This window comes from Neodiprion lecontei, chromosome 4 (assembly GCF_021901455.1).
Source record: "Neodiprion lecontei isolate iyNeoLeco1 chromosome 4, iyNeoLeco1.1, whole genome shotgun sequence".
Taxonomy (NCBI): domain Eukaryota; kingdom Metazoa; phylum Arthropoda; class Insecta; order Hymenoptera; family Diprionidae; genus Neodiprion; species Neodiprion lecontei.
The window spans coordinates 15,118,177-15,142,590 of NC_060263.1; the positions used below are offsets into that span (position 1 = coordinate 15,118,177).

The 24,414-nt window shown below is 38.5% G+C and overlaps 5 protein-coding genes across 8 annotated transcripts; 2 read left to right on the forward strand and 3 right to left on the reverse strand.

The window, feature by feature from the left end:
• Nucleotides 1-5,617: 5,617 nt before the first annotated feature.
• Nucleotides 5,618-13,228, forward strand: LOC107224199. Of its 2 annotated transcripts, XM_015664167.2 has the most exons (5): nt 5,618-6,035; nt 7,313-7,536; nt 8,405-8,687; nt 8,829-9,015; nt 9,108-13,228. In XM_015664167.2, the coding sequence occupies exons 1-5, from the start codon at nt 5,809-5,811 to the stop codon at nt 12,246-12,248; spliced, it is 4,062 nt and encodes a 1,353-aa protein (XP_015519653.1). In that variant the 5' UTR covers nt 5,618-5,808; the 3' UTR covers nt 12,249-13,228. The 2 variants fall into 2 exon arrangements, with proteins under 2 accessions (XP_015519653.1, XP_046594664.1); XM_046738708.1 differs by lacking the exons at nt 5,618-6,035; nt 8,405-8,687 and having other exon boundaries at nt 7,326-7,536.
• On the reverse strand, nt 12,982-21,960 carry LOC107224209 (putative ATPase N2B). Of its 2 annotated transcripts, XM_046738710.1 has the most exons (8): nt 21,840-21,960; nt 16,329-16,414; nt 15,395-15,580; nt 15,077-15,318; nt 14,839-15,007; nt 14,586-14,726; nt 14,351-14,470; nt 12,982-14,223 (listed from the first exon to the last, which is right to left on the reverse strand). In XM_046738710.1, exons 1-8 carry the CDS (start codon nt 21,868-21,870, stop codon nt 14,101-14,103), a joined length of 1,098 nt encoding a protein of 365 aa, XP_046594666.1. In that variant the 5' UTR covers nt 21,871-21,960; the 3' UTR covers nt 12,982-14,100. The 2 variants fall into 2 exon arrangements, with proteins under 2 accessions (XP_046594666.1, XP_046594667.1); XM_046738711.1 differs by lacking the exon at nt 14,351-14,470.
• Nucleotides 17,706-19,710, reverse strand: LOC107224219 (rab-like protein 3). Of its 2 annotated transcripts, none has more exons than XM_046738712.1 (5): nt 19,211-19,710; nt 18,666-18,875; nt 18,434-18,582; nt 18,135-18,248; nt 17,706-18,044 (listed from the first exon to the last, which is right to left on the reverse strand). In XM_046738712.1, the coding sequence occupies exons 1-5, from the start codon at nt 19,254-19,256 to the stop codon at nt 17,976-17,978; spliced, it is 588 nt and encodes a 195-aa protein (XP_046594668.1). In that variant the 5' UTR covers nt 19,257-19,710; the 3' UTR covers nt 17,706-17,975. The 2 variants fall into 2 exon arrangements, with proteins under 2 accessions (XP_046594668.1, XP_015519677.1); XM_015664191.2 differs by having other exon boundaries at nt 17,706-18,024; nt 19,211-19,709.
• LOC107224218 (general transcription factor IIE subunit 1) lies at nt 19,132-22,309 on the forward strand. The gene is made up of 8 exons (XM_015664190.2): nt 19,132-19,178; nt 19,713-19,846; nt 19,934-20,100; nt 20,170-20,298; nt 20,381-20,607; nt 20,689-20,896; nt 20,985-21,213; nt 21,290-22,309. The coding sequence occupies exons 1-8, from the start codon at nt 19,147-19,149 to the stop codon at nt 21,463-21,465; spliced, it is 1,302 nt and encodes a 433-aa protein (XP_015519676.2). The 5' UTR covers nt 19,132-19,146; the 3' UTR covers nt 21,466-22,309.
• On the reverse strand, nt 22,047-24,410 carry LOC107224210 (arrestin homolog). Its single transcript, XM_015664183.2, has 7 exons — nt 24,262-24,410; nt 24,069-24,190; nt 23,696-23,995; nt 23,394-23,621; nt 23,128-23,316; nt 22,902-23,070; nt 22,047-22,829 (listed from the first exon to the last, which is right to left on the reverse strand). Exons 1-7 carry the CDS (start codon nt 24,326-24,328, stop codon nt 22,684-22,686), a joined length of 1,221 nt encoding a protein of 406 aa, XP_015519669.1. The 5' UTR covers nt 24,329-24,410; the 3' UTR covers nt 22,047-22,683.
• Between the last annotated feature and the right edge of the window lie 4 nt (nt 24,411-24,414).

Here is a 24,414-nt window from a genome sequence, read left to right on the forward strand (position 1 = left end):
TTACGAAATTATTATAATTCCTACTTCTTGTCTACCAACCGCAATATTGCATGAAAACAGTCTCACGACGGCACATTTTAATCTTCATTCTTTCCAGAATTGTGCAAAGTATCTCAATTGTGCACTTTTTGGCCCGTAAAATGGGGGATACATGGGAATAATAACACGATTAAAAAGACTACAAATTTTTTTGACGATTTTCGGGATGTGTGTAACTTCTGTAAATTACGCTACGAAAGAGCGATGCACCGTCGAAATTTGAACCCTCCTCGTTCATTTGTTCATTAATTATAGGAAGACAAAGGGTAAGTCTGCTCGCTCGATACTCCTACGTATACTACGTACTCCTAAGGCACTTACATGCTTAGTACCTGGTCGATATATTACATCAAAATCGTATTCACCTTATTGATCCGACCATCTAGTGACTTGCGGGTTTTTCAGTTTGTAGGCGAGAAGATAGATCAGTGGTTGATAATCGATGGCAACAATAAATGGTATTTCATTAATAACAAATTTCGTAAACGGCCGTTTTGCCTAAACTGTCGCTACTAACTCTAATTTACTCGAGTGGTAATTTTTTTTTTTAGTCTCACCTGTTCGTTCACCTATCACATAAACAAGGTGTAATTTATTATCCTTCCCTTTTTGTAGAAGCATTGCTCCTAAGCCCTTGGAACTAGCTTCGGTGAGTAGTTCCATGAAATTTTTGGTGTTAAATGGCTGAACTCTCGGCTTGTTTATTACCGCGCTTTTTAACTTATGAAATGCTTCGTTTTCTTGCTATCTCTACGTACAGGGTTGATCTTTTCTCAGAAGGGCATGCAAAAGCTCCGCAATTTGAGCAAATTTTGGTACGCAACGTTGGAAGAAACGCGTTAAACCAAAAAAAGCGTCGTACTTCATATAGGTTTGTCAAAGTAAGAATATTCGTTATCGCTCGAACTTTAAAACTACCTGGCTCTATCCCGTTTTTAGAAACTTCAAAACCTAAGTAGTTTACTTTCTCTTGCGAAATTGACATTTTAATCGTTAAACCTATACCTCTCATAGCGCTTCGAGAACGACAGTCAGACGATATTTCAAATTGCTCCAGTCCTTAACAAATATGAAAATGTCGTCCGGGTCAAACAGAGCAGCTTGATCGCATAAGGGTCTTAGTGCAGCCTTGTACATGGCCTTCGAAAAATAGAAAGGACTGTTCATAAAACCGAACGTCATACTATACGTAATTCTCCCATGTCGTCGGGTGTGATAAATGTCTTTGATCGAGCTTCGTTTGACAGGAGTACTTGTAAGTAGCCGTAAGCTAAATCTAATGTAATAACCAACTGCCCATCTCTTATTTGGACCAAATTCTCGTCTAAGTCGGGTAGCGGAACATGAATCCGTTTCGTCTGCTTATTCAAATCACGGTAATTTATAACGATACGCCGGGCTCGCATAACTCGGTATCAGTTACAATTCCGGCCTTCTTCCATTATTCCATAATTTTTTTCATAGCTTCGCGATCGTTATTACTCTGCCGATAGGGTTTATTACTTACAGGTGTAGATCCAAGAATCTCTTGTATATCCATGACTACATCTCGGGCGCACCCTAGCTCATTGAAATTCATGGCTACGCAACACGGAACTTATGTAATACGTTTGGCAAGTCCTCTATTACATCTTCGATTGTTCCGGTCCCACTTTGATATCCACTCGGTCGATGCTCTCGTAGGATACCGGCGGTTCTGTCGACGATATTTTCCGTAATTCATCCAGTAAGCAGACTTTCTTTCCCAGGAATCGTTGCATGGAGGAATTCAAATTAAGCAGAGGTAAAGCATGCCAGTGTTCGTTAGTGGCCATTTCGATAAAGTTTACGGACAGTGGGGGTAGCTCACTCTGGTCCGTTGTTGCTCGAACAATTTCACTGTTTATTCCCACGGTCATCTCATGGGTCCGAGTGTCTTCACTTAACTTGAAGATTAAATCATTGCCCACTTTATGGAATTCTGGGACGGGTGCTTCCGTAAAAGTTCGACAGACTATCACATCGACTGCTTGCGTGTCGTCTGATACGATCTGCAAAACTACGTTCACACTGTCATCTCGTCTACGGTCACGTTTGCGTGCAATATTCCGGAAAATTTTACTTTAAAATAATCTCGTGCGAGGTCATTTAATTGTGAAATTACACAAATCACTTCGAATTGTTCGAGTAAAGCTACCGAAGCTTTCACAGTACACTTGGAACTTCCGGGATCGATTCAACCTTTTAATTCACTATTTTTTACTTTAATTTATTTGAATATTTACTGATCGCCTGTCGGTTGTTACTAACTATCACGTCAACCGTTCTTTCCGCCGTACTCGTTTGCACGGTAGTTACCTCTGCGTATGGCCTTCACCCTTGCATTTCAAACACAACAAATCTCTGCGCGGTTGAGTACAATATTTGGAAATGTTTACGCGCGGCTTCGAGCGCGAAGTTGTTGAGCCAATTATAGAATCGTCTCATACTCTCGATTGTTTCCATCCAATTGCGCATGTGTAAACTGTCGGCATCAGCATTGAAATCACCAATATTGACGCTAAGGTCGATCATTATGTGGTAGTTTGGTACCGGGAAGGTTAGTCTACTACGGGAGAAGGAGGTTCTTCATTGTTGATATTCAGTCGTTCAAAGATTTGATTTAGCCTCACGACTCGCCGTCTTTCTTCTTCGACCACCGCCCAGACCGCTCCTTACAAACGGCTCGCGTGGTCACGTGGTCAATTGGTCGATTGTTTGCAAGAGCTGACCGAATCATTTAGCTCCATCTCACTCACTCCGCGCTCGTTCGCCACTCAACCGGTCGTTGTTGTTTGGGTTCCCGGTGGGCACAGGAGTTGCGCACCCGGTACTTCGCTCATCGAAAAAACTCTTCTGGTTCCTCTGCTTGGACCTGAAGAGAAGTTAAGAGAAAATATTTTTTTGATCATGAATTTATTAGGCTAAAAATCGGTCCATTGTGTCTATGAAAGCTCTCAATCGCCTTCATAACATATTAAATTTTCAAACAAATCAGTCCACTTAAGCCTAAAATATATATTATTTTCCGTATTTTACTTATTTTGATTTTTCTCAAAAACTGATTTAGATTAAAGACTGAAATTTTCAGGTCCTAATATTTTGATAGTACCTACGTATCCATTGAATATCATTAACATATTCACAAAAGGCACTTTTACCGTGCTTATCTCCCTATGGCCTTTCAAAGGTTTTCTAGTTCAACCATTCGCAGAGATCCGAGGGCTTCTCCATATTGTTCGAATTGCCCTTCCGGTACAGTCGGCACGTGATCATTCCTCTCAATATCAATTCGAATTTTCTCGCACGTGCTTACAATTTTGTCTCTTCACTCGGCGTCCACTGGCCATGCACTGATTTCGTTATACCACGTTTTCCTGATTACTCGCGCTTTTCCTTGATTTTGATATGCTTAACCCACTTCTGGTTGTTGAAAACGAAAGAAGTTTATTTAGCAAAACAAAAAGAAAGAAATTATGATAACAATAAACTCAGAAACAATATTAATATTTCAACTATGAAGGAATATTATCGCCCGACTTTATTCGGTTGATACGTACGAAAGAATTCTAACTAAGCAAATAAATTATCATACAAAATCGACAGAAATACAATATGCTCAACATCGATATTATTATGGTAATTATCGGTCGACTTGATCGTTAGACGTTCACGCTCGTACTGCTTGCTAGTCCTTCGTTCGGTCTCTCAGGTCATCCAAATCATACACATAAGGTGACACGCTCATTGTACACAAGAGCAAACATACAAACATACACACTCGACTTCACAATTTCTAAAGTGCCCTTTAACAATTACATGAGAACAGTTTCACAATGGCTCATTTTAATCCTCATTCTTTTTGAAATTGTGTAAAAAATCTCAATTATGCACTTTTTGGCCTCTGAAATGCAGGATATATGGAAATAGTAATACGTGTTAAAAAACCACATATTTTTTTGACGATTTTGCGGATATGAGTATCTTTTCTAAATTCTGCTACGGAAGAGCGATGCACCGTTCAAATTTGAACCATTTCCGTTCATTTGTTCATTTAATATAGGAAAAAAACGGATGAGTTAGCTCGGTCAGTAAGGGTAGAGATTAAAGAAACGAAGATAGCAAAACAGAAAAATTAATTAACAGAGTGTATTTGGGACATGGTCGATGAACTGTATCTGATAGTTTAAAGAAAGTCGTATGAAAAAACTAATATTTGTTATTTGAGTGAACTAGGAGTTCTATGATATTTTACGTCAAATTATATCCATTGCAGCATTTGATATAAGAAAAACTACTGCGCGAATACAACCCACTCTAGACATATCTATTAAAAACGACGAAAAAGTACAATATCGCGGTGCTAATGCCGAAAGAGCGTATAATTTTCATCTTCATTGCTAATCATTCTGTAGGCTTATTTTCAAGCTTAATATTCAGAAAAAAAATTTAAAGCCAAAAGAACGTATATCTAAATGTCAAGTCAAAAGGGCGTCATATATATTTTTTTTCAATATTTAGCAACTACGAAAATGTCCAACTTTTTCTAATTAATCGTAAAATCGAATTCGTAGTTATGCGTAAAAATTATTTCCATCGAAGGGGGATTCCCCGCCGCTCGTGGAGGCAGCGATTCGTTGTTATACCAAATAATGAAGGCCACGATTATATAGTGATCACATTATTCAAGAAAATTGTCGAATTTGATATTGTGTAGATTACTTGATACCTCCATTCAAACAGAAATTCGAAAAATCGCTAGCACAAAAATCGCGTGCCGGGCTGCGTACGGCGAGGTGGTGCGTGAGATTTGTCGCTGGAGAGGAGCAAACGTATTTAAATTTCTTGCAACATCAAAAGTCTACATGCTATAAGAGCTGCGCGGACAAGCTTAAGCTGGAATTATTGGTCATTTAGAAAATCGGAGGATATAAAGATGCTCGACGTTGACTATATATTTTTCAGTCAACAGTACCTTGAAGTTATAGCGCTGTTAAAGCAACGCGTACGCGCCAAAACTAGAACTGGCGCCGAGTTCTCTGTCCAGGTTTTCGGAACTAATTTCCGATGCCGGGAGCATATCGGTAACACGGATTTACGTGGTCGGTAACATATTCGCAAGCATTGTGTCGTGCATCAGTGATATTATCTACTGTCAGTAAGTAGAGTAAATATAGATCGCTTTTCGACACACATTCACCTGACATGTATCGCAAAACTAAACCTATTTTGTGTTAGAGAGTGCTACTTACCGTTAGTCAGGGGCACGATAAACGTGAGCTTGTGCGATCTCAGACTCAGCTCAAGCAATGTTACCGGTAACGTATCTTTTTTCAAGCATAAAGTAGTCATGAAGAATAGAGAAAATGATGCAAAATGGCGGTCACCTATTTCTGGTATAATTATTTCATGACTCGTTTGTGCCTAAGCTAACACGAAGTAGTATGGACTTATAGCACGGTATACTTATAGAGATAGACTGCGCGGCTGTGCACCGAGCTGAATCCGTAATTAGAAAGAGAGAGCAACAGCTGGAGCCGGACCTCTCACTTTAATCGGTGACTTCGTGGGAGAAACACGCTTGCTTTATTGCTTTCCCAGCCTGGCGACCGCTCGCCAACTCCTTCGATGGAACAACAGAGAGGTCCAGTCCAGCTGTTGCTTTCTCTATTCAATTACGGCTTCAGTTTGGTGCACAGAACGCGCAGTGTATCTCCATAAGTCTATGCTTAGTAGTCGCAAAAAAAAAACATGGCGACATGGGGGAGTGAGAAATTTAACTCGAATACAATTGTCGAGAAGAGCGACGGAAATTTTGACAATATATTAGTGACACATGACCTGCAAGATTGTTTGGACGACAGTTTGGATCTGTCAAGTTTTGGCAAAGTGTACGATCAATCACCAGTTTTGAACTATGGAAAATTATCGGACGAAAGCTCGTCCTACATGGAAAAGCTGCGGGATGATAATACTGGGTAAGAATAAGAATCGCTAACATATTTCCCATTTCCTTTTTACATCTAACTCATCAATTTCGTCGATGACTCGTTGCAAATAATTGCCCAAACAATGCAAAAACCCGCTTACAGCTTTTGCGTTACTTGAATTCTCCCGTATTTTTTTTAACACATTACCATATAAGGGCATTACCATTTTTTCAACGAAAAATCAGGTCAGTTTTCAGTACTGTACAAACAAACTCGACCTAAAATTCTCAACTTTATTATTACCCTAAAGTCAAGGCACTGACCTCGCATCAAACCGCTGAACACATATCATATTTAATATTAGACAAAGATTACATGGTATTGTTATTTATCTAGCCTATTCAGAGATCGGTTTACCTAATTTGCAACAGAGTACCTAATCGACCGTTGATTCGGACCCAAAACTATCAGTCAGCTTTGCGCATAGTTTTTGTATAAAAATCCAAATTTTCACACCAATCCCCTGTGGGTAATGATTAGTTTTTGGGATTTGTAAATTACTTCCCCTGCTCCAAACTGCTGTTTTTTCACAGTAACGTTCATTTGATTCAACCATCAGTGCTGTAAAGTAGAGCAGTCTCGTTAAAACGATTGTAATGTAAACATCCTAATGTATATTCAAGCTGACTTAAATATCGACATCATAATTATTCTGTAAACAAATCACTGTTTTAACAACACATGTATTCATTTCATAGCTTAGACATATTTCCACCTTGCATCATCCACCGCCAGCTGGTAGTAACGATTGTCTGTGGTAATAATGGTTAAAATAAGAAAATTGGAAGCCACAAAAAACTTGCCTTTCTTTTACATATTTGTTTTTTAAATTGCCATACTATTAGCAGTAACTGCAAATTGCATATTCATGGTCAGGATCACGGTGAAAAATTCAGTGCCAATTGGATACATTTCCATTGCTGTATAATGATTTTTGCAAAACACAGGTGTTTTATTGAAGTCCTATAAATACAGTCGCTTAGTGTCCTCAAATAATAATATACGTATGAGTCGAAAGCATTACTCATACAGTATTACCTATCTTTGAGAATATATTTTTAGTTATTAGACAGCATTACCCGTGTGGCTTGCCATCAGATTATATCTAACCATGCCAGTTGCCCAAACCTTGCGCAGGGATCAAGTGGCGGAAACGGCATAACTTTTCAATAATAATTCACTCTACCATCTGCCGATGTTTCGCTTGCTGTCCAACAACAATGTTTCATTATTATTATGATTATTTTACTTTTTCTTTATCTCAGGTACATCTACCACACGATCAGGTCCGATGAAATCTACATGCGAATTCATCCTGGGCAAAATAACTCCATGCCTGACGATCCATCGCATGCAACTATCACGATCGAAAGCACAGATCCTGACACTAACCAAAAACACATCAGCCGTTACACATGCGAATACGAAGGCTGTACGAGAACCTACAGCACGGTTGGCAATCTTCGCACGCATATGAAGACTCACAAGGGTATGTTAGCTCTGAAAAGAAGACACAGAGAAAATAATAACTATAATATTGGCGCCATAAATTTGGAATTGTTCAAGTTACGGAGAGCTTCATTTATATGTTTGCTAATACGTTTGGGCTAATTGGCTGTGAAAAAATGCCTGTTCGCATGCTGCTGCAGCATATCGTTACCATGATTTCATAAGCCGCTTTGAAATAAAATAAAAGCTTTCTAAAAAGCCCCTCCCCCCCCCCCCAAACCTTATTTATAGAATATCATTTTTGTAACTCTGATCGAGAGCAACACTCGGTTCTGTTATTAGAATTCATTCAGAGACTTGGTACTTTGCCCATTAGAACTACCTCAAAGCATTTTTTTTACATGCCTCAAGTAATAAATTCAAATACTGGAAGGTTAACGTTGGTATATTATTTTTTTTTTTTGCTGGTGTGTGCACGTGTGTGTACTTATTCAAAAATAAATGGCTTTGACCCTGATTTGTCAATTTCGTGTAAACTTTTCGCTGTGCTATTTCAATGTAAAATAAACTTTCTGCTTTCTATCATTTCATGTAGAAATTGAGTTACCGATCATTGTTTTGCTTTTCAGTGGCGCAATTTTGCAAACTATGGTATTTCTTGCGGGTGCATCCAAGTGCTGTTTTTTAACATTAAAAATGTATCGTGCATTATTCACTAATCCAGAAAATTTGAATAATTACGCTTTCCAAGGATCTTCATTCTCGGTAAGTTTGCACGTCTATAAAATATCCTAACTGCATCTTGTATCAATATGAAGACAAGCTTTTTAATAAAGAATACAATACCACCAGAAGTATGCAGTTTCTAAATTGAATCCATCATTGATTGGGATTGTAAATCTTTCTAGGCGAGTATCAATTCAAATGCACAGATCCAGATTGTGGCAAGGCATTCTTGACTTCGTACAGCCTGAAGATTCACATAAGAGTTCATACGAAGATAAAACCATTCGAGTGCAATCATGACGGCTGCGAAAAAGCTTTCAACACATTATATAGACTAAGAGCTCACCAAAGACTTCATAGCGGGAATACATTTAATTGCGAAGAGACCGGATGTGTTAAATTCTTTACAACATTGAGCGATCTCAAGAAACATATACGAACTCACACTCAAGAAAGGCCCTACAAGTACGTTTCTTTTTCCTCACGTTTTATAACACTATACTTGGGGAATATATTTATTTACTCTTCACGCTTATACTCGTCCGTTAATGTTTTGTTTTTATTCAATTACTATCGAGTATTCAGATGCCAACGCTATTATTCCAGGTGTCGAGAGAGTGGGTGCGGCAAGGCCTTCACTGCTTCGCATCACCTCAAAACTCACAAGAGAACACACACTGGTGAACGGCCTTACACGTGTTCTTACATTTACTGTAAGAGATCTTTCACAACACCACACAGTCTGAAGAGTCACATTAAAACGCACAAGAGAATCGTAAAAAGTCAATCAACGGTGGGTGCATGCAATCGAAGAAATAATTGGTTTTCACATTTAGCGAGCATCAATTGATTCTATCGAATTAAAAATGGTATCGTTAATTGCAGAAGCTGAAGGAAGACTCGCAGACTAGTACAAAAGAAGACAACGGTGGTCTGGAAAATCAACCTAAAGCCAAAATCGAGATCAAGGAAGTCGGTGAAAGCAACAATGTACCTTTTTACACAATTATACCTTTGAATCCAGAAAACAGTCGAGATACCGAAAACGTAGTTTACGTATCGACGCAGAATTCTGTTAATATCGATCAATTGGCAGGAAATTCTTTGAGTCATGTCCTAAACAATAATGAGAAAAACAATTTCGATGGCGAGGTTGAATATGGCACGTCGAATCACAGTGAGGAACGAGTTGAAATATCCGCCGGATCACCGCTGAAGTTCGAATCCAGTGAAACTAATAATAATGAGCTACCAACGCCGAGAAACATCACGATAGATGTTTTGACTCAGAGCACTATCGACACGTTGAACAATGGAGAATACGATAAACTGAAAATCTTCAATCACATATCTACCTCAATCGGCCAAAATGACTCAACACCGAATGCTGTGAGTGATCAGAATGACATTTTACTTTCGATTCCTATCGACGACGAGCGTAACGGAGTAATCCAGAAACAGGAGCACATGGATGCGATAAATTTGCAACAAGAAATTATGCAAAATGGCTTGCAAAACACGATCGCGCAAATATCCCAACCTAAAAACTTTTCAAACAATCCAAAACGCTACAAAAGCGACAGCCACATCATCGTTCAAAATGAATTTTCAAATCAAGGGAACAACAGCTTGTCTATCAATTGCAAAAACACAACATTTTACAGCGGTAATTCTATTGCTGACAGTGCCTTGAACATAATTGATACCCAGGATGAACACAAATTATTTGCCGGTGACACGCCGACTTCTTACTGTGATAACGTAAGTGTGAATAATATTGCCACCAACGACTCTCAAGCATTTGTAAAAGATGTGGTTGTTCCGTATACCGAAAATTGCAGCACTGCTCTGTCTAGTTACAAAAGCGTCGATCCTAATTCCATCGTGAGCATTAAAAATTGCTTGGATTCCGGTGAGGCATACTCGAGTACACAGATCGATAAAAAAATTGTACCAGAAGTTGAAGACATTATGGCGAATGGGTTCATAAATCATTCACTTGCAAAAATATGTTCAGATGCAATATTCCAGTCAGTTGATTGTATTGGTATAGAGAGTAACGATTCTCAAAATGTGTTATCCAGTGACAACAACGTTGTCGGAGAATCAAAGATTCAAAGCAATTCCGAGAGTTTGGAACTTTATTCGAACGCTATGTTCAAGAATGGCAAATCTGGAAATCATGTGGTGGATCGAACGAAGAACAACTGGCATTCGGAAGCTGTCGAACTGGCGATGGCCTCAGAAGAAGAAATGCCGTCGCCTTGGATCGATGTCATGGCTCTAGCATCAGCGCCTTCTTTGAGAGCCGAATCATGGTCTGAGTTCAATGCCTTCCCCATTGCCGTTCATTCGTTAGTGGATCTGGTCGGTCCTGAACCTTATCCTTTAGAGCTAGGCTCCGAACTTCAGCACAATGTTAACCTGGCAGCTGCCGTAAATGCCTCAGGAAATATTGCGGTGGTCAGTGGTGGCGCGCATAATGAAAAGAATTCATCCAAAACGACTAGTCGGAGGAATACAATCAACAGGAATATTCTCCAGGAAATTACGGCCAATGCGGATATTTGTAAATGCATCGATTGCAAGTGCGACTATTTGAAAAATTGCCAAAATTGCTTCCTTGCAGCGCCGCGCAACGTGGAACAGAATACGAAGACAAATAACGGCGCAGTCAAGGAAACGATGCATTTATCGAGCGTAGAATCTCAGTTGGAGACTGAAAGTCTGAACATTTTGTCAGACTTCGAATCTGGGCAGAGTATCGATTATACCAAAGAGTTTGCTCACTCGAGCGACGCGGTGAGCCAAGAGGCTCAAATTCTGACTGATTTTAATAGATACAATAGTACGTTTAGAACAAAAGTTGAGAGTGAGGAAGGTCAAGACTGTACGTGCGGGTGTATTCAACAGAGTATGGAATCTGAATTCATGGACATCACGGGAATGGAGAATTTCATAGACAAGAAATCGTGCGAATGTTTGGTGCTTGAGAACGGGAAAAAATTCTGCGAGGCCATAATTGAAATCGAAAATATAATAACAAACAAAAGTTTCCCCCAAGGCTCTGATAGCATTATACCAAATATAATTAGTAAGAAAAGCGACAATGACAAAGAAGATAATAGTTTGTCAGATTCTGGCGCCAAAGAGAGTAACGAGAAGGCACCTTCTGGCAGCAAATGTCACATCGAATCGCGAAAAAATACCAAAGAAAATCCATGCTGCAGATCTAACGACGATTACAATAATCGCCAATCAATATCCACTGCACTGATAAATGACATGCAAAAGAACATTGGTGATTCAGCTAAGAAATGTGGTTGCAGATGTAACAGTAAGAACAAGAACAGTGGGTGCTGCGTAAAGAATAGTAATGACAATGACAAAAATGAGCTGAAAACTAGCTGCTGTTGTAAGGAGGATAGCAGTAATACGAATAGCATCGTAAATTCAGAATTAAATTCTTCTCCAGCTGCCAAAGTAATTCAACACATTTCAGACAACAGGGAATTGAGTTCTACGATTCCTAATGGTGGCAAAACCGATGTGTTCTTCAATGCAGAGAGTATAAAGAGTAGCAGTTCTTCTGTTGAAGAGTATGAAAAGCAAACGCAACGCCACGATCATTATAAAAGTGGTAAAGACACCGACGATAGTAGTCACATCACAGATAAATTTGAAAATGACGCCAATGATTCTGGTAAAGAAAATCTGAATCGCTGTCATGGAATATCAAAGCCTTATAATAATAGCGAAACCATATTCCCCATATCTATGGAACATCGAAACGAATCTTTAGATAAAACGATGGTCGATGATTTTGGAACTTGTTTAGAAAGCGATTGCTCATGCGACAGCAGAATAGGGGGATGCAGATCTTGCTGTGTCATTGTATGCCTTAAAACGCTACAGCAGTTGCAAAGAGTGTTTACTCAAAATTGTTGCAAGGATAAAATGACGTCTGGCGAACAAGGCATAACACTGCCCGTCTCCATAATTAAAAAATTAACAGGAAATGAGTGACCTGTTAATTACACAACTCTGGGAATGTGCTATTCGTGTTTTTTAAACATGCGTATATGTTGCTTTTTTTTTCCTATAAGTAAATGACTTCATCTGCCATATCAACAAATAGTCAATTGAATTCAGATCCTGAATTCTATGGACAACAATATATGAATTTAAAAGAGAAAAAATCAGTATGTCATATGTATAGTGTATACATAGTACATGTACAATACATATGTATATGTACATAATTTTGCAACGTGTAGAATATCAGTATTTATTTTCATGCACAGAATAATTATTTGTCTCGTAACGAACCTATTATGAAAACAAGATTTTCATCATCTAGCCTGAAATCCATAAATATGTAATCTGGAGATCAGAATTTGTTTTTTACACAGCGCAAGCTAAAGACAATTGATAAAGTGTTTTAGTTTCTTAGTTCGTATTAACAGTAATAGCAATACCAGTTTCTTGGCAGCGTCAGGGATTCATGCAAAGCAGAATTATTCGCACAATTTTATGTTCTTCAACCCATAAATATCCGATTTCAGTTGGCGTTATTAAAAATTTCGCAACAAAATGAGAGTTTCGTTCCGTTGATTTTCATTTTCACAAGGCTTACTATTCATTTCATTGTACTTCTATTCTCATATCAATGGTCACAGGATAGTACGCTGTAAGATTAATGGAAGCAACTGAACATCGACAGTTATGTACATGATGTAAAAAACTAAACTTATTCAAATTCTTTAACTTTGTTTAATTTGAATTTTACGAATAACGTAACATGTATTAAATCATAGACTTATCCTTCTCATGACACCTTGCCTTCAAAGTATTTATATCGTCATTAAACAATTATTACATCAGTAGAAATGGCGATCATCAATTTTCTTAATTATTTATATACGATGCTAATCAGTTTGACTAAATATCGTTATTACTTCTTCTTTCAAAGAGTGGTGAACAATTTTAGCATCCTTAATATAACTTTTTAACACAAAAAATGATTATATTTTGCAAAAGAAAAACATGAAGAAAAAAAAACTTCAACACATTATCTGCCTGTCGCCAGTATCAAACCATTTATTCATTGCACAAAAAATGGTGACCATAAATCTATTCTTTTACCAGACGCATGCAAATATGTGGAAAGGCGTTGAGGATTTATTGACGAGAAGAATGAATATACCTTTGAATTATTTGATAAATGTCAGTGTGGTAACGTTAGGCTTTATTTTAAAACTGTGTATGACTTAGCTGTGCAATGTTTGACGACTGTTTCAAGTACTTTTAAAGTCTGCTTTGTTACAAATTTACTCGACTTTGTGTACCTATTTTAGCGCATAGATTGAATTATTATGTTTTGAAAGTATATATATAATTTGACTAAAACGTAATAAACGGATTTATTTCGAATAATCTTTAATTTTATTTCAATTTTGCATCTCATCTTGTTCTCTAAACGACATTGCCGACTATATTATTATCAACAAATCTACGAAAACAACGCCAGTGATATTTACTCAACATCGTTACATACCAAAATTGTATGTAAATTTAATAAGTTGAAACACCTACTATAACAAATAAGTTATTAACCAGAAATTAAATACCTAGTCATCTTTCAACACCATCGGAAAACAACAGCTGAGTAAGTTTTTTCACGTCGAACGGCTTTTAACGTATTTACATTTACATGCTTTTCTTGTTTCGTCGAGCTGCTAATCACGATTGTAAACTCTAAAAATAAAAGAGAGGGTCTTGCTTTGTACGGTACGTACAAGGACGCGTTTAAAATTAATCACTATATTCGACAGTTGAGTTTTGCTGCATGTAAAAACTAGTATCTAATTTCCCACTATTATCTTTGCTTTTCCCATTGTTCCCAATAATCCCTGGTTTGCATCTCCGAAAGTCGTGATATGGTTCTATCAAAAGCAAACAATTCTTCCTCCCCAGTAAATATGCTCGATTTGTGATCCTCCTGTAAAAAAAAAATGTTTACATCGTATGATACGTGATAATAAACATGTTATTCGCATTGTCAGCACCATGAGAAATACGGTATAAAAAAGAGGTGAACTCTACTATTATTTTTTCAAATAACATACCGAGCCTACACTTATTTTTAGATCATCCATCAGCATTCGCTTTTCATCAGTGTACTCGCTCTCTCCTTCAGGAGTAAATAATTGCATGTGCGGAAGATCAGCAGATATAACTACTCTAATCTGCGAATGATGCCAAAAAGACAGATGATATCATTCCAGTTGTATATATGTGTGTGTGTATAAGGTGTAGGTGAAAATAATATTGAAATTAGCAACCAAGGTTCGTGATTCTCACCTTGTTATCGTAGAGTGTATCAATCAGCGTGATAAATCGTCTAGACTGAGATTTGAGCTTGAAATTCAGTGGTGGTACATCTCGAATAATCACAGTATGAAAGAACTGGCATAATTGGAGATAATCGCTGGCTCCGAGAGGCTTTGTGAAAAAAAAAATGTTACCTTCCAATCTGAATACAGTTATCAGTGAGTTTTGAATGTTACAAGGAAAAGAAGATCATATTCTAATTTAAAACTATTCGAGTTATTACCCGATCACATATCTCGTCAAACGTAGAGTCAAGAACCTGCCCGCATGTTTTAGAAAACGTAACATTACGACCCTTGATGCTGATGGTTCTAGGCCTAACGACGTCATTTTCCATGGAGCACAAATATTTAAACAGCTTGTCAACACCGTCGTCCACGTCTTTCCCCTTGCTGGAAATAAAAAGGAAAAAGAATGAATTTAATACAGAGAATAAGGTGAAGGTTTCATACTAGACTTACATAAAATAGTTCTTGTCTTTGCCAGGGCCAATTTTTTGCCTGTAATCAATGCCTGAATCGAGTGTTTCGATTATACAGTGATCTTTTAGGATTTGGATGAATGGGAAGAAGTTTGCCCTCTGCAAACCGTTTTTATACAAATTATCCGGTGCCCTATTACTCGTCGCAATAACTATCACTCCATTGTCAAAGAGTTCGGTGAACAGTCGTTTCAGGATCATAGCATCGGCGATGTCTGTAACCTGAAAGCAAGATTAAAATTAAATTCATTTATTTATTTCTCAAAATTGGAAGCTATTTCAGGGAAATTCTGATTACCTGAAACTCATCGAAGCACAACAACCAAGTCTTATCGCTAATCGCCTCGGCAACTGGTGGAATCGGGTCGAAAGGCTGAAGCTTGGTGCTACTGTGATCTCTAACGACATTTTTCTTAACATCATGAATCTTGCTATGCACGTCAAGCATGAACGAGTGGAAGTGAACCCGTTTTTTCTTTTCAACCTGTAAGCAAACAATGCATGATGTGTGAATGCAAAAATGATATTGTGATTTGTGAACTCTTGAGACAAGTGAGTTTTCTTATTTTAAATGAAAGACCAAATTGTATACATTTGGTGCGTGTGGACTATAAAATTTATGAAATATCGGAGTCATTTATGATTTTGAATAGTTCTTGACAGCAGCTACATTTCATTAAATACATGAATTCAGTCATTTTCATGTTCCTTCCACTAAATTCTACTGCTGTGTCATTTGGCTAATATTGTTCTTATGTAAAACGAGCCGGTGGGTAATTTAAACTTCACATTTCATTGGATTACAGAGCTTCCTTCTGTAATTAGAAAAATACAGTTTAAAAAGTTGTACAGAATCCTGAGAACGTGGTAAACTCTTGATTCTATTTCGACATTCCGAAGAAGGAAGCAAGACAGGACAGTCAAGGAATTGTGAAACTAAAAGTGAGTGTTTACCTGAATTCTATTATATTCTATTCTCATTGAACAATTGCGCATTATCCGAAGTAAAAATAGAGACAGAATTGGTATAATTTTAATTTTGCAGAAAGTAGAACGAAAAAATTTTAAAAACCTGATTGAACAGCGTGACAATGAAAATGTGGTAAAAAACGTGTGATACCAAACATGAAAAGAATGTATACTATATTTCTGGCTCTTCGCATGTAATCTACTTAAGATGTGAGCAGATACCTGACAGCAGTTATAGAATAGGTCCATCAACATTGTTTTACCTCCACCCACAGCTCCATAGAGGTACAATCCTTTTGGCGTTTTATCATCTTTCTTCCCCCTTGCTTTTCCCCTACCTCTCCCGATCAACCTGTTCCAAAAATTGGGCTTCGGCGGCGGGGTGTAATTTCTCAATTTTTGGTAAACCCTTTCTAGGCTTTCCGCTATTCTTAATTGGTGATCGTCGCGGATTAAATCACCCCGCGCTATCTTGTCGGATAAAAGCTTGACTGGTCCATCAGTGACAGGCATTATCGAGCTTTCAGAATAATTGCAACATTTCAAGCTAAGCAGCAAGGGGTGAGAATTTTTTGACAGTAAATGGTAGAAGTGTTTCAAATTTGACGGTCTTATCATCGTGATACATGCCATGGCTAAGTTGTTATCTGAAAATACCAGAGAATCATTATATCTAAACATTTATAAGTCAATCAATCGTTTCAGTGGTTTTTAATCATCAATCATTCATCATCTAGAACGTTTTCAAGGGTGGCTATTTCGACTCACATATTTAAACTTTATAGACAATAGATCGAAGAAACAGTCTGGAGAGCTTTAATTACGTAAAGTTATTATTGAAGATTTGTCACGAGTGTGTATATAAATAGATACACGCCCTGCGAAAAATTTTCCCGCAGTGTTATACCTACTTGTGTGCATATGTATTACCGCATGTTCTACCGTGTGCTGAAGTACATACATACATACTTACGATATCGAGGGAGGGCGCGCGTCAAAAGGGAAATATTTCAAACTTTTATGTAATCAATGAAATCGCTGTAAGAGCGGAATTATCGCCAATCGTTACCGAATCATGATACGCGTGACTGCACTGAAAACTTGGTGGGACCTATTCTGCGAATTCGCGGTCGTTAGCACAGACATTTAAACGTTCATCCCAAGACCGCGCTGCGACTTGACTCGCTACTGATTTGACACTGAAGTTCCGTGACGAAATCTAGCCACACACACACACACACTCGGAACACTCATATCGCCTTTATCACATGTACCTTCTACAAATTTCCACACACACATACACACACACACACACGTTACATGCGGTCGTGCGGTGTAATAAAATGGATAAAAAAAAAAACGAACTGAGAGGAATGTCGAGCGTTGTCGAGTATCGATTCGTAATGACCAACGATTTTCGAATTCTTCTTTCGTACCACTACCACATGGCGCTACGAAGCTACCGTAAAAACCGCGTAATATGAAATCGTTTGTACGGAATGAAAAGTCTCTCATCAAATACTGCTTCGTCGATATGAAAGGAAAAGAAGAAACAATTTTTCACAGTAACTGCGAAAATCAGTTTCTTTTGCTTCAAGACTAAAACCCCTCAATACGGAATTGATAACGGCCTTCGAGTCTCAAGTGAGCTACTGAATGTATTGATTCTTTATTCAGAAATATATATATATATATTTTTTTTTGTAGTTCTGTAAAATAGGGTACAAGGGAGAGTAAAGTGAAATATATTACAATAGATATGATGTGGAGGGTCTTCGTTCAGTCATTGTGATAAAATTTTGGACTATACTGCGAAGAGTATACTGGTAGTCTTCGCTTGTCTGGGCTGATTCCTTCTCTCGCTGAGTAATACCGTCTTTCGATAACTTTGTCGAAAAATCGGCTCAGCTTCACCGAAGAACTCGAGCCTGCAGCCAAGGATCTGACTTGATGACAATCCTGACAATGATCAAAGAAATCTTTAATTTAAAAAATAAAATCAATTTCAACCCAATGAAACAAACATACACAATATTTGGCATCGACCGTTTGCCTTTTAATTTTATTACCAAGAATATTTCGTCCGCTCCACATTCCTCAGCAATTGTAGATGAACGTCGATGAACACTTGATCTCACTTCTGCGGCCAGATCAAACTTTGTTGCAATTACCAAAATTGGTATCTGGAAATAAAATTTCAGGTTTTGACTCTTGTGAGGTGATTTTAATTTTGATAATTGTCAAAACATTACTAATCTATGAATGAAATTTGTAAAACTATACTTTTTTGTAAGCAATTCTCAAGCCATCATTCAAAGTTGACAGATTCTCATTTCATCGGCTAAGCAGCCAATTAAAAAATAGTTACTTGTGTTGAACCGACGAACTGTTCGGGATCAAAGTCGTCGAAAGATTTAGACTTGGAATGGTTACCGTCCTTGTTTAGAACTTCCTGAAGCCACTTCTGGAGATTCTGCTGCGACTTTCTATTAGTCAGATCGTGAACCAAGATAATACCTGAAAATGAGAAAATTCTATTATAATCAGAACACAAGTTTATCACGTATATTTCTGAGATTCTTACACCGTACTTTGCATACCATTTGTCGGATTGTAAAACACAGATCTAGTATTTTGGTGATTCTGACTACCGCCGATGTCCCACAACTCTATAAAGTATCTTCTTTGATTCGGAGTGCCTTCTTTGTACTCATGCAGCTTTACTTCAACCGAACATCCTACTGTCCACGACGGATTCCCTATCGGTTGTTGATGGCATATTAAATGAGTCAGTGAGGTTTTTCCAACACCTGTAAAAATAAAAGGAAGACTTGCTTACAGACTGTTTATATAATAAGTAACAACAAAAGTGGATCAAAATATGCATGTACAGTGCATAGATGGGTAAATAACCTTAAAAACCTCGTGATTTCCCCATGAATAAATATATTCGTAACCAAATTAAATCTACGATTTATTGCCGGAGGAACGGTAAAGCGGCGATGCAAACGAAGAAAATATTAAATTAAGTGAATTGCGTATACGTGGTGATCGCGATCTGTGAACAGATTCTTTTAGCGAATGATCCGAAGAACGAAGAATGCCGTTAATGGGTAAGTGATAATTTAGCAGAGGATAATTATACCAGAATCTCCGACAACGATTATTTTGACCTTATCGATCGCTGCCATTTGTACAGTTACATTCGAATTCTGACTTGAATTTCCTGACAGCAACCGGCGGAGCGGAATCTAGGTACAGTTTTTGTTTGACAAGCTCCACCTCCCCGCCGAACGCGGCATCATAACCTCAAGTAACGACTCTAGCCATCGATGCACCCTGTGTTAAATTTCCGAAAAACTATGCAATTACGCGTTATTTATCCGTGATCGTACCACCGCTGGAACTGTTAATTAAGAATGCGGCAATATTCGTTAATTGGAGTTACAAATAGGCCGTCGAAATAAGAAGAACCGGGTTTTTCCGATAGTTGAAGGTTATAATATCGTTGTGATGGCGAATAAGTAGATAACGAATTGAATGTTTTTACACCTAAGAAATGCATAAGACCACATCAACGCCCTAAAAAAATCCCTCTCACTAACAGTCCGAGTAAATGGTGGGAATTATTGTATTCGAATTATTAGCAGAGAAATGAGTGGGGAGGAAAGATTTGTCACCGAAGTGCCTAGCAGTTTGAAACAACTAGCACGGCTTGTTGTTCGCGGTTTTTATACCATAGAGGATGCCTTAATCGTTGACATGCTGGTCAGAAATCCCTGTAAGTGTAAATCTATTTAATTTGGCATCGCTCATCCCAGCCAACTAAAAAGTTTCAACTGTAGTTTTGTTTGTATCCTTCTATCAGGTATGAAGGAGGACGACATATGCGAGCTGCTAAAATTCGAGCGAAAAATGTTGAGAGCTAGAATATCTACGCTAAGGAATGACAAATTCATTCAAGTTAGACTTAAGATGGAAACTGGATCTGATGGAAAGGCGCAGAAAGTGAACTACTATTTCATCAATTACAAGGTAAAAATTGTCTCAGATTTTCCCTCCAAAATGCCTGCTAAATTTTGAATTTTAATCTTAATCCTTTAGACTTTTGTCAACGTTGTCAAGTATAAGTTGGATCACATGCGTAAGAAAATGGAAACGGAAGAACGAGACGCGACCAGCAGAGCCAGCTTCAAGTGCACAAATTGTCTTAAGACTTTCACGGACCTTGAGGTGAATCTAGCGATAGACAAACGTCTTGATGGACACAATCACAATTTCAATTTTTTTTATGGCAAACAATATTTATTCACAGGCAGATCAACTCTTTGATATGACAACAGACGAGTTCCGATGTACTTATTGTCGGAACATCGTTGAGGAAGATCAATCTGCTCTTCCGAAAAAAGACTCCAGGCTACTTCTGGCAAAATTTAACGAACAATTAGAGCCACTCTACATTCTGCTGCGAGAAGTCGAGGGTATAAAATTGGCACCTGAAATTCTCGAGCCTGAACCTGTTGACATCAATACCATACGAGGGTTAGCAATAAAAATATAATTTTCACTCTTGTTGGACAGCTGCAAATGACAAGTCAACTTTATATTCGACTGACATTACAGCATCGATACGAGGAAGCAAACTGGGCTTCGTGCTCCGGGTGAACAATGGTCAGGAGAGGCGACGAGGTCGTCTGGATTTGCTGTCGAAGATACGAGAGTGGATGTTACCATCGGCGATGAATCGGCCAATGATAACACTGCCAATCGTAGAAAAGAGAGGCCGATTTGGATGATGGAAAGCACTGTGGTAAACACAGATGGATCGCAGGTGTGTAAATGATGATATTGTAGAGAATGTGAATTTGGCAACGAATTTGAGAAAGCTGAATTTGAGAAAGTTGTTTTTGTTATTTCAGACGGACGTGGTTGGAGGCCAAGACAGTATTCTTGATAAGGCTGCAACGAACGCGACAAATGCAACGAACGCAACGAATAAACAGGGCGAAGACATAATGTCGGTGCTACTGGCGCACGAGAAAAAAGGAGGGACTAATGCTGCCAATGCCATTAAGACTGTAATACCTCAAGAATCTAGCGACAGTAGCGATAATGAGGATGTTACAGAGATACAGGCTATCGATATGGGTAATTGCTGCAAGATGATTGTATTTCTCAGCTTTTTAAGATGCTTATTTGAGACTTATTTCTTTGAACGATTCAGGTGATGTAGAGACGATGGATTCAGAGGACGACGACTTGGTGCCCACGGTTAGTGTGGGAGGAAAAACAGTTTCAATTACAGATATCAATGACACTTTGATTGCCGATATGACGCCGGCAGAGAAAGAAGCTTACATTCAAACGTATCAAGAATATTATTCGCACATGTACGATTAGTCTGAAAACAGCTTGCGAGAGTTATATTTTTAAATTAAATTGTACGATGACTGTGAATTTACACACATATACGTGAAGTATGAGAATATTTTGTATAAGTATGAATATAATAAAAATCCATTGTTCACAGCTCCGTGTTTTGTAATTTGCCTTTAACAGCTGACTCGTGTGATACTGAGCTATAATTGCCATGAAAGACTGGTCAAATTTAAGAATTTATTAACATACTTGAAACCTAATATACAATAATATCAATCCAATAACATGTGGAATTAACGATACATTGATCAAGAAAATATATTGAATACGTGATAATAAATAACACTGAATTATTAACAATAATAGAACTAAAATAATTAATCAATAATAATACATGTCACTTCTGGTAAGAACGGGAAATGTCATTATTTATACTATATTAAATGTTTTTCTTTCCCTACCAACTTCTTATGTTATCACTGGATAATAAGTAAAACTTACTTGGGGATATCTTTTTTTTTGCTCGTCTATTTCAAAATTTTTGCTCGACCACCACAATCGAACCCAAATTTGGGGATGATAGAACAAGGATTTTCTGCATATTTTTCGTTTTTTTTTCTTTTTATCAGTTTTTTCGATAATTCAATAGGTAATAATTTTATCGTAAACAAGTTATTTGAGGTAACTTTATGTACATTATAACTTGACTTACGAGACTTGATATATCACTCTACAATTCGGTTTATAACTACTTACTTTTCATTGCTTGCTTTGAAAAGAACCCAAGCATCGCATAATATCACACAAGCAATGGCATCGCGCATCGTTTTTCCCCCTCAATAATTTTTCTTCACGTCCTATACATTAGATCATACAAAAATGTCATCGGCTTTCAGAATATTCGTGGTAACATCAACAAAATCTGATCAGATTTTCTGATTGTTGATACTTTTGAAAGGATTACATTTTCATACTTGCATTTCAAAATTCTTTCACTGTTACGCCAGGCAATTTGATATTTTGCCCTTACAAGCTGTCAACTCGAAAATGAGAATAGACGCATGATTAAAATAAAGACTTAACGATCTTCTATGACTCACTTGCAAACGTAAAATTGGTGCGACTAATTTCAACAATTGAATATTCATAGTGCGAAGTCGTCTACGATGCATATCCATTGCAAAAGTAGATAAATTTACATTCTTTTCATAGCATGTGCAGCGTATACTCCTCGGTGTTTTATTCTGGCTCGTTAAGACGCAAGCGAGCAAAGTCCTCAAAGACAATGTTGTCGTCGTCGTCATTGGCGTAGCAAGAGTTTTCATAGCGTGCACGATCGATGCTCTTGCTCTTCTTCAAAACTGCTTTCTCCTTCTCTAGGGCACCTGTCGCAGAAGAAATGACGATTAAGATATGAAGCGTACTCAGGTAAAAAAATGTTCAGCCACTCAACTAACCAGGAGCAGGGTGCATCAGCTTGAGCGGAACATCTGTGACAAGTTCACCTCCCAAAGTGCCGCAGTTCAGCTTTACGCGAACGGAGTACGAAATGACTATACCCATTGCCTCTGCAGGGCATTTTCCCTCAGCAACCAATGTGGAGGAGGCCAAATTCACGTCATCGTCCTAAAAAAAATGAAAGCTTAGATATGCCGATACAGGAAACATCATGAATTCCCTCACTTTCAGATGTCCGTCAAGAGCAATACCGCGACGATCCTTGTTGCTACTGGCCAATGGAACGAGATAAAACTGCTTGGTGAACGAAGCACCAGGTGTGATGGGGCAGCCTTCGCGGGTCTCCAAGCTTGCAACATGCCGTGAAAACTGAGCGTTCACCATTGTCACCTCGCAATGTTGGACAACATAGAGCTGTCGGAGAGTAAAAGACACATCGTGAGGATGATATTCTCTCTGCCAAATAGAGGCTGAGGGTTGTCACCATGTACCTTGATGTTCTTGACTGCCTTTCGAGAGTTGTTGGTGACAATGACATTGGCAGAGACTTTCTCCCCGTGGTAATAGATCTCCTTGTCCAACGTTACCTCGAGGTTCAATTTTCCCTGGGAGAAGGTGAAGCCCTTAGAGACGAGGGAGCTCGGCAGGCGGCGTCCTCGCATTGCCGGGGCAAATTGGAGCTTCTTGATAGCCAGAGCGACCGACGACCTCTTGTGTCCCTATTGCAGAGTGTAATGTGCATGAAAACGACACTAATCTTAATAACGTAACGTAAGTATAAAAACCGCTGTACCTTGTCTTCCTCGTTTTCCCCGACATAGATCTTGACAGTGTACTCGACTCCAAGAGGCTTTCCGCTGTCGTCATCACCGGGCTGAAGTGTTACGGAGCTCGGAGCGTTCTGCGGGAACTGGAAGATGAAGGGATAGGCGTTTGGTCCAAGCCGCTTGAGCAGGCGATCTTGGATGGGAGTCGTCTCCTGCTTCTCTTTCTTGATGGGGATGATCTGGTCACGAGCGATGATCAACTCCTTGCTGAACTTCACTCCCATTACCTCATCCTCCTCGCGACCATAGCGGTAAGTCGTGATTACCTTGGATTCAAGGAGGATTGAAGAGTCTCGGTTTCGGGGTGGAATTGTGGTTTAGAAAAAATTCATCACGTACCTGGCCATACACTTTTCTTCCTTGTAGATAATCATTTTCAACCACGACGATGCCGTCGATTGGATCCACTGACTCTAGGTGATCGACGAAGTCCCTCTTACCGAGGTATACGGTGACTTTGCCTGTTGGTCAGAAGATAGGAGCGTGTCACTACGGAGTGCTGGAAGTATTTTGGATGGTACTTGAAACTCACCATTTGGAGTAGTCTTCTTGAAAACCTTGATGGCCACGACATAGGCCAAGAACAAGAGAGGAAACATTTGACCGATAGTGTCGGACTGTAAAGAATCTGTGTAACCGAGCGTTGTTTCCCGCCCAGAAGTGACGGAGGCCTTCTGACGTACAT

Excerpts from the sequence above, each read along its gene's own strand:
- LOC107224218 (XM_015664190.2), top strand. The coding sequence starts at position 19,147 with ATGATCCGAAGAACGAAGAATGCCGTTAATGG. Across the intron at positions 20,101-20,169 it reads ACTATTTCATCAATTACAAG|ACTTTTGTCAACGTTGTCAA; the intron begins GTAAAAATTGTC and ends TTAATCCTTTAG. Across the intron at positions 20,299-20,380 it reads AGACTTTCACGGACCTTGAG|GCAGATCAACTCTTTGATAT; the intron begins GTGAATCTAGCG and ends ATTTATTCACAG.
- LOC107224209 (XM_046738710.1), bottom strand. The coding sequence starts at position 21,870 with ATGACATTTCCCGTTCTTACCAGAAGTGACA. Across the intron at positions 15,581-16,328 it reads CTATGGAGCTGTGGGTGGAG|GTTGAAAAGAAAAAACGGGT; the intron begins GTAAAACAATGT and ends GTTTGCTTACAG. Across the intron at positions 14,471-14,585 it reads ATACACTCTACGATAACAAG|ATTAGAGTAGTTATATCTGC; the intron begins GTGAGAATCACG and ends CATCATTCGCAG.
- LOC107224210 (XM_015664183.2), bottom strand. The coding sequence starts at position 24,328 with ATGTTTCCTCTCTTGTTCTTGGCCTATGTCGTGGCCATCAAGGTTTTC. Across the intron at positions 24,191-24,261 it reads CAAGAAGACTACTCCAAATG|GCAAAGTCACCGTATACCTC; the intron begins GTGAGTTTCAAG and ends TCTGACCAACAG. Across the intron at positions 23,317-23,393 it reads AGGCAGTCAAGAACATCAAG|CTCTATGTTGTCCAACATTG; the intron begins GTACATGGTGAC and ends ACTCTCCGACAG.
- LOC107224199 (XM_015664167.2), top strand. The coding sequence starts at position 5,809 with ATGGCGACATGGGGGAGTGAGAAATTTAACTCGAATACAATTGTCGAG. Across the intron at positions 6,036-7,312 it reads CTGCGGGATGATAATACTGG|GTACATCTACCACACGATCA; the intron begins GTAAGAATAAGA and ends TCTTTATCTCAG. Across the intron at positions 9,016-9,107 it reads TCGTAAAAAGTCAATCAACG|AAGCTGAAGGAAGACTCGCA; the intron begins GTGGGTGCATGC and ends CGTTAATTGCAG.
- LOC107224219 (XM_015664191.2), bottom strand. The coding sequence starts at position 19,256 with ATGGCAGCGATCGATAAGGTCAAAATAATCGTTGTCGGAGATTCTG. Across the intron at positions 18,583-18,665 it reads GTTTTACAATCCGACAAATG|GTATTATCTTGGTTCACGAT; the intron begins GTATGCAAAGTA and ends TCTCATTTTCAG. Across the intron at positions 18,025-18,134 it reads GAGCGGACGAAATATTCTTG|GATTGTCATCAAGTCAGATC; the intron begins GTAATAAAATTA and ends GATCATTGTCAG.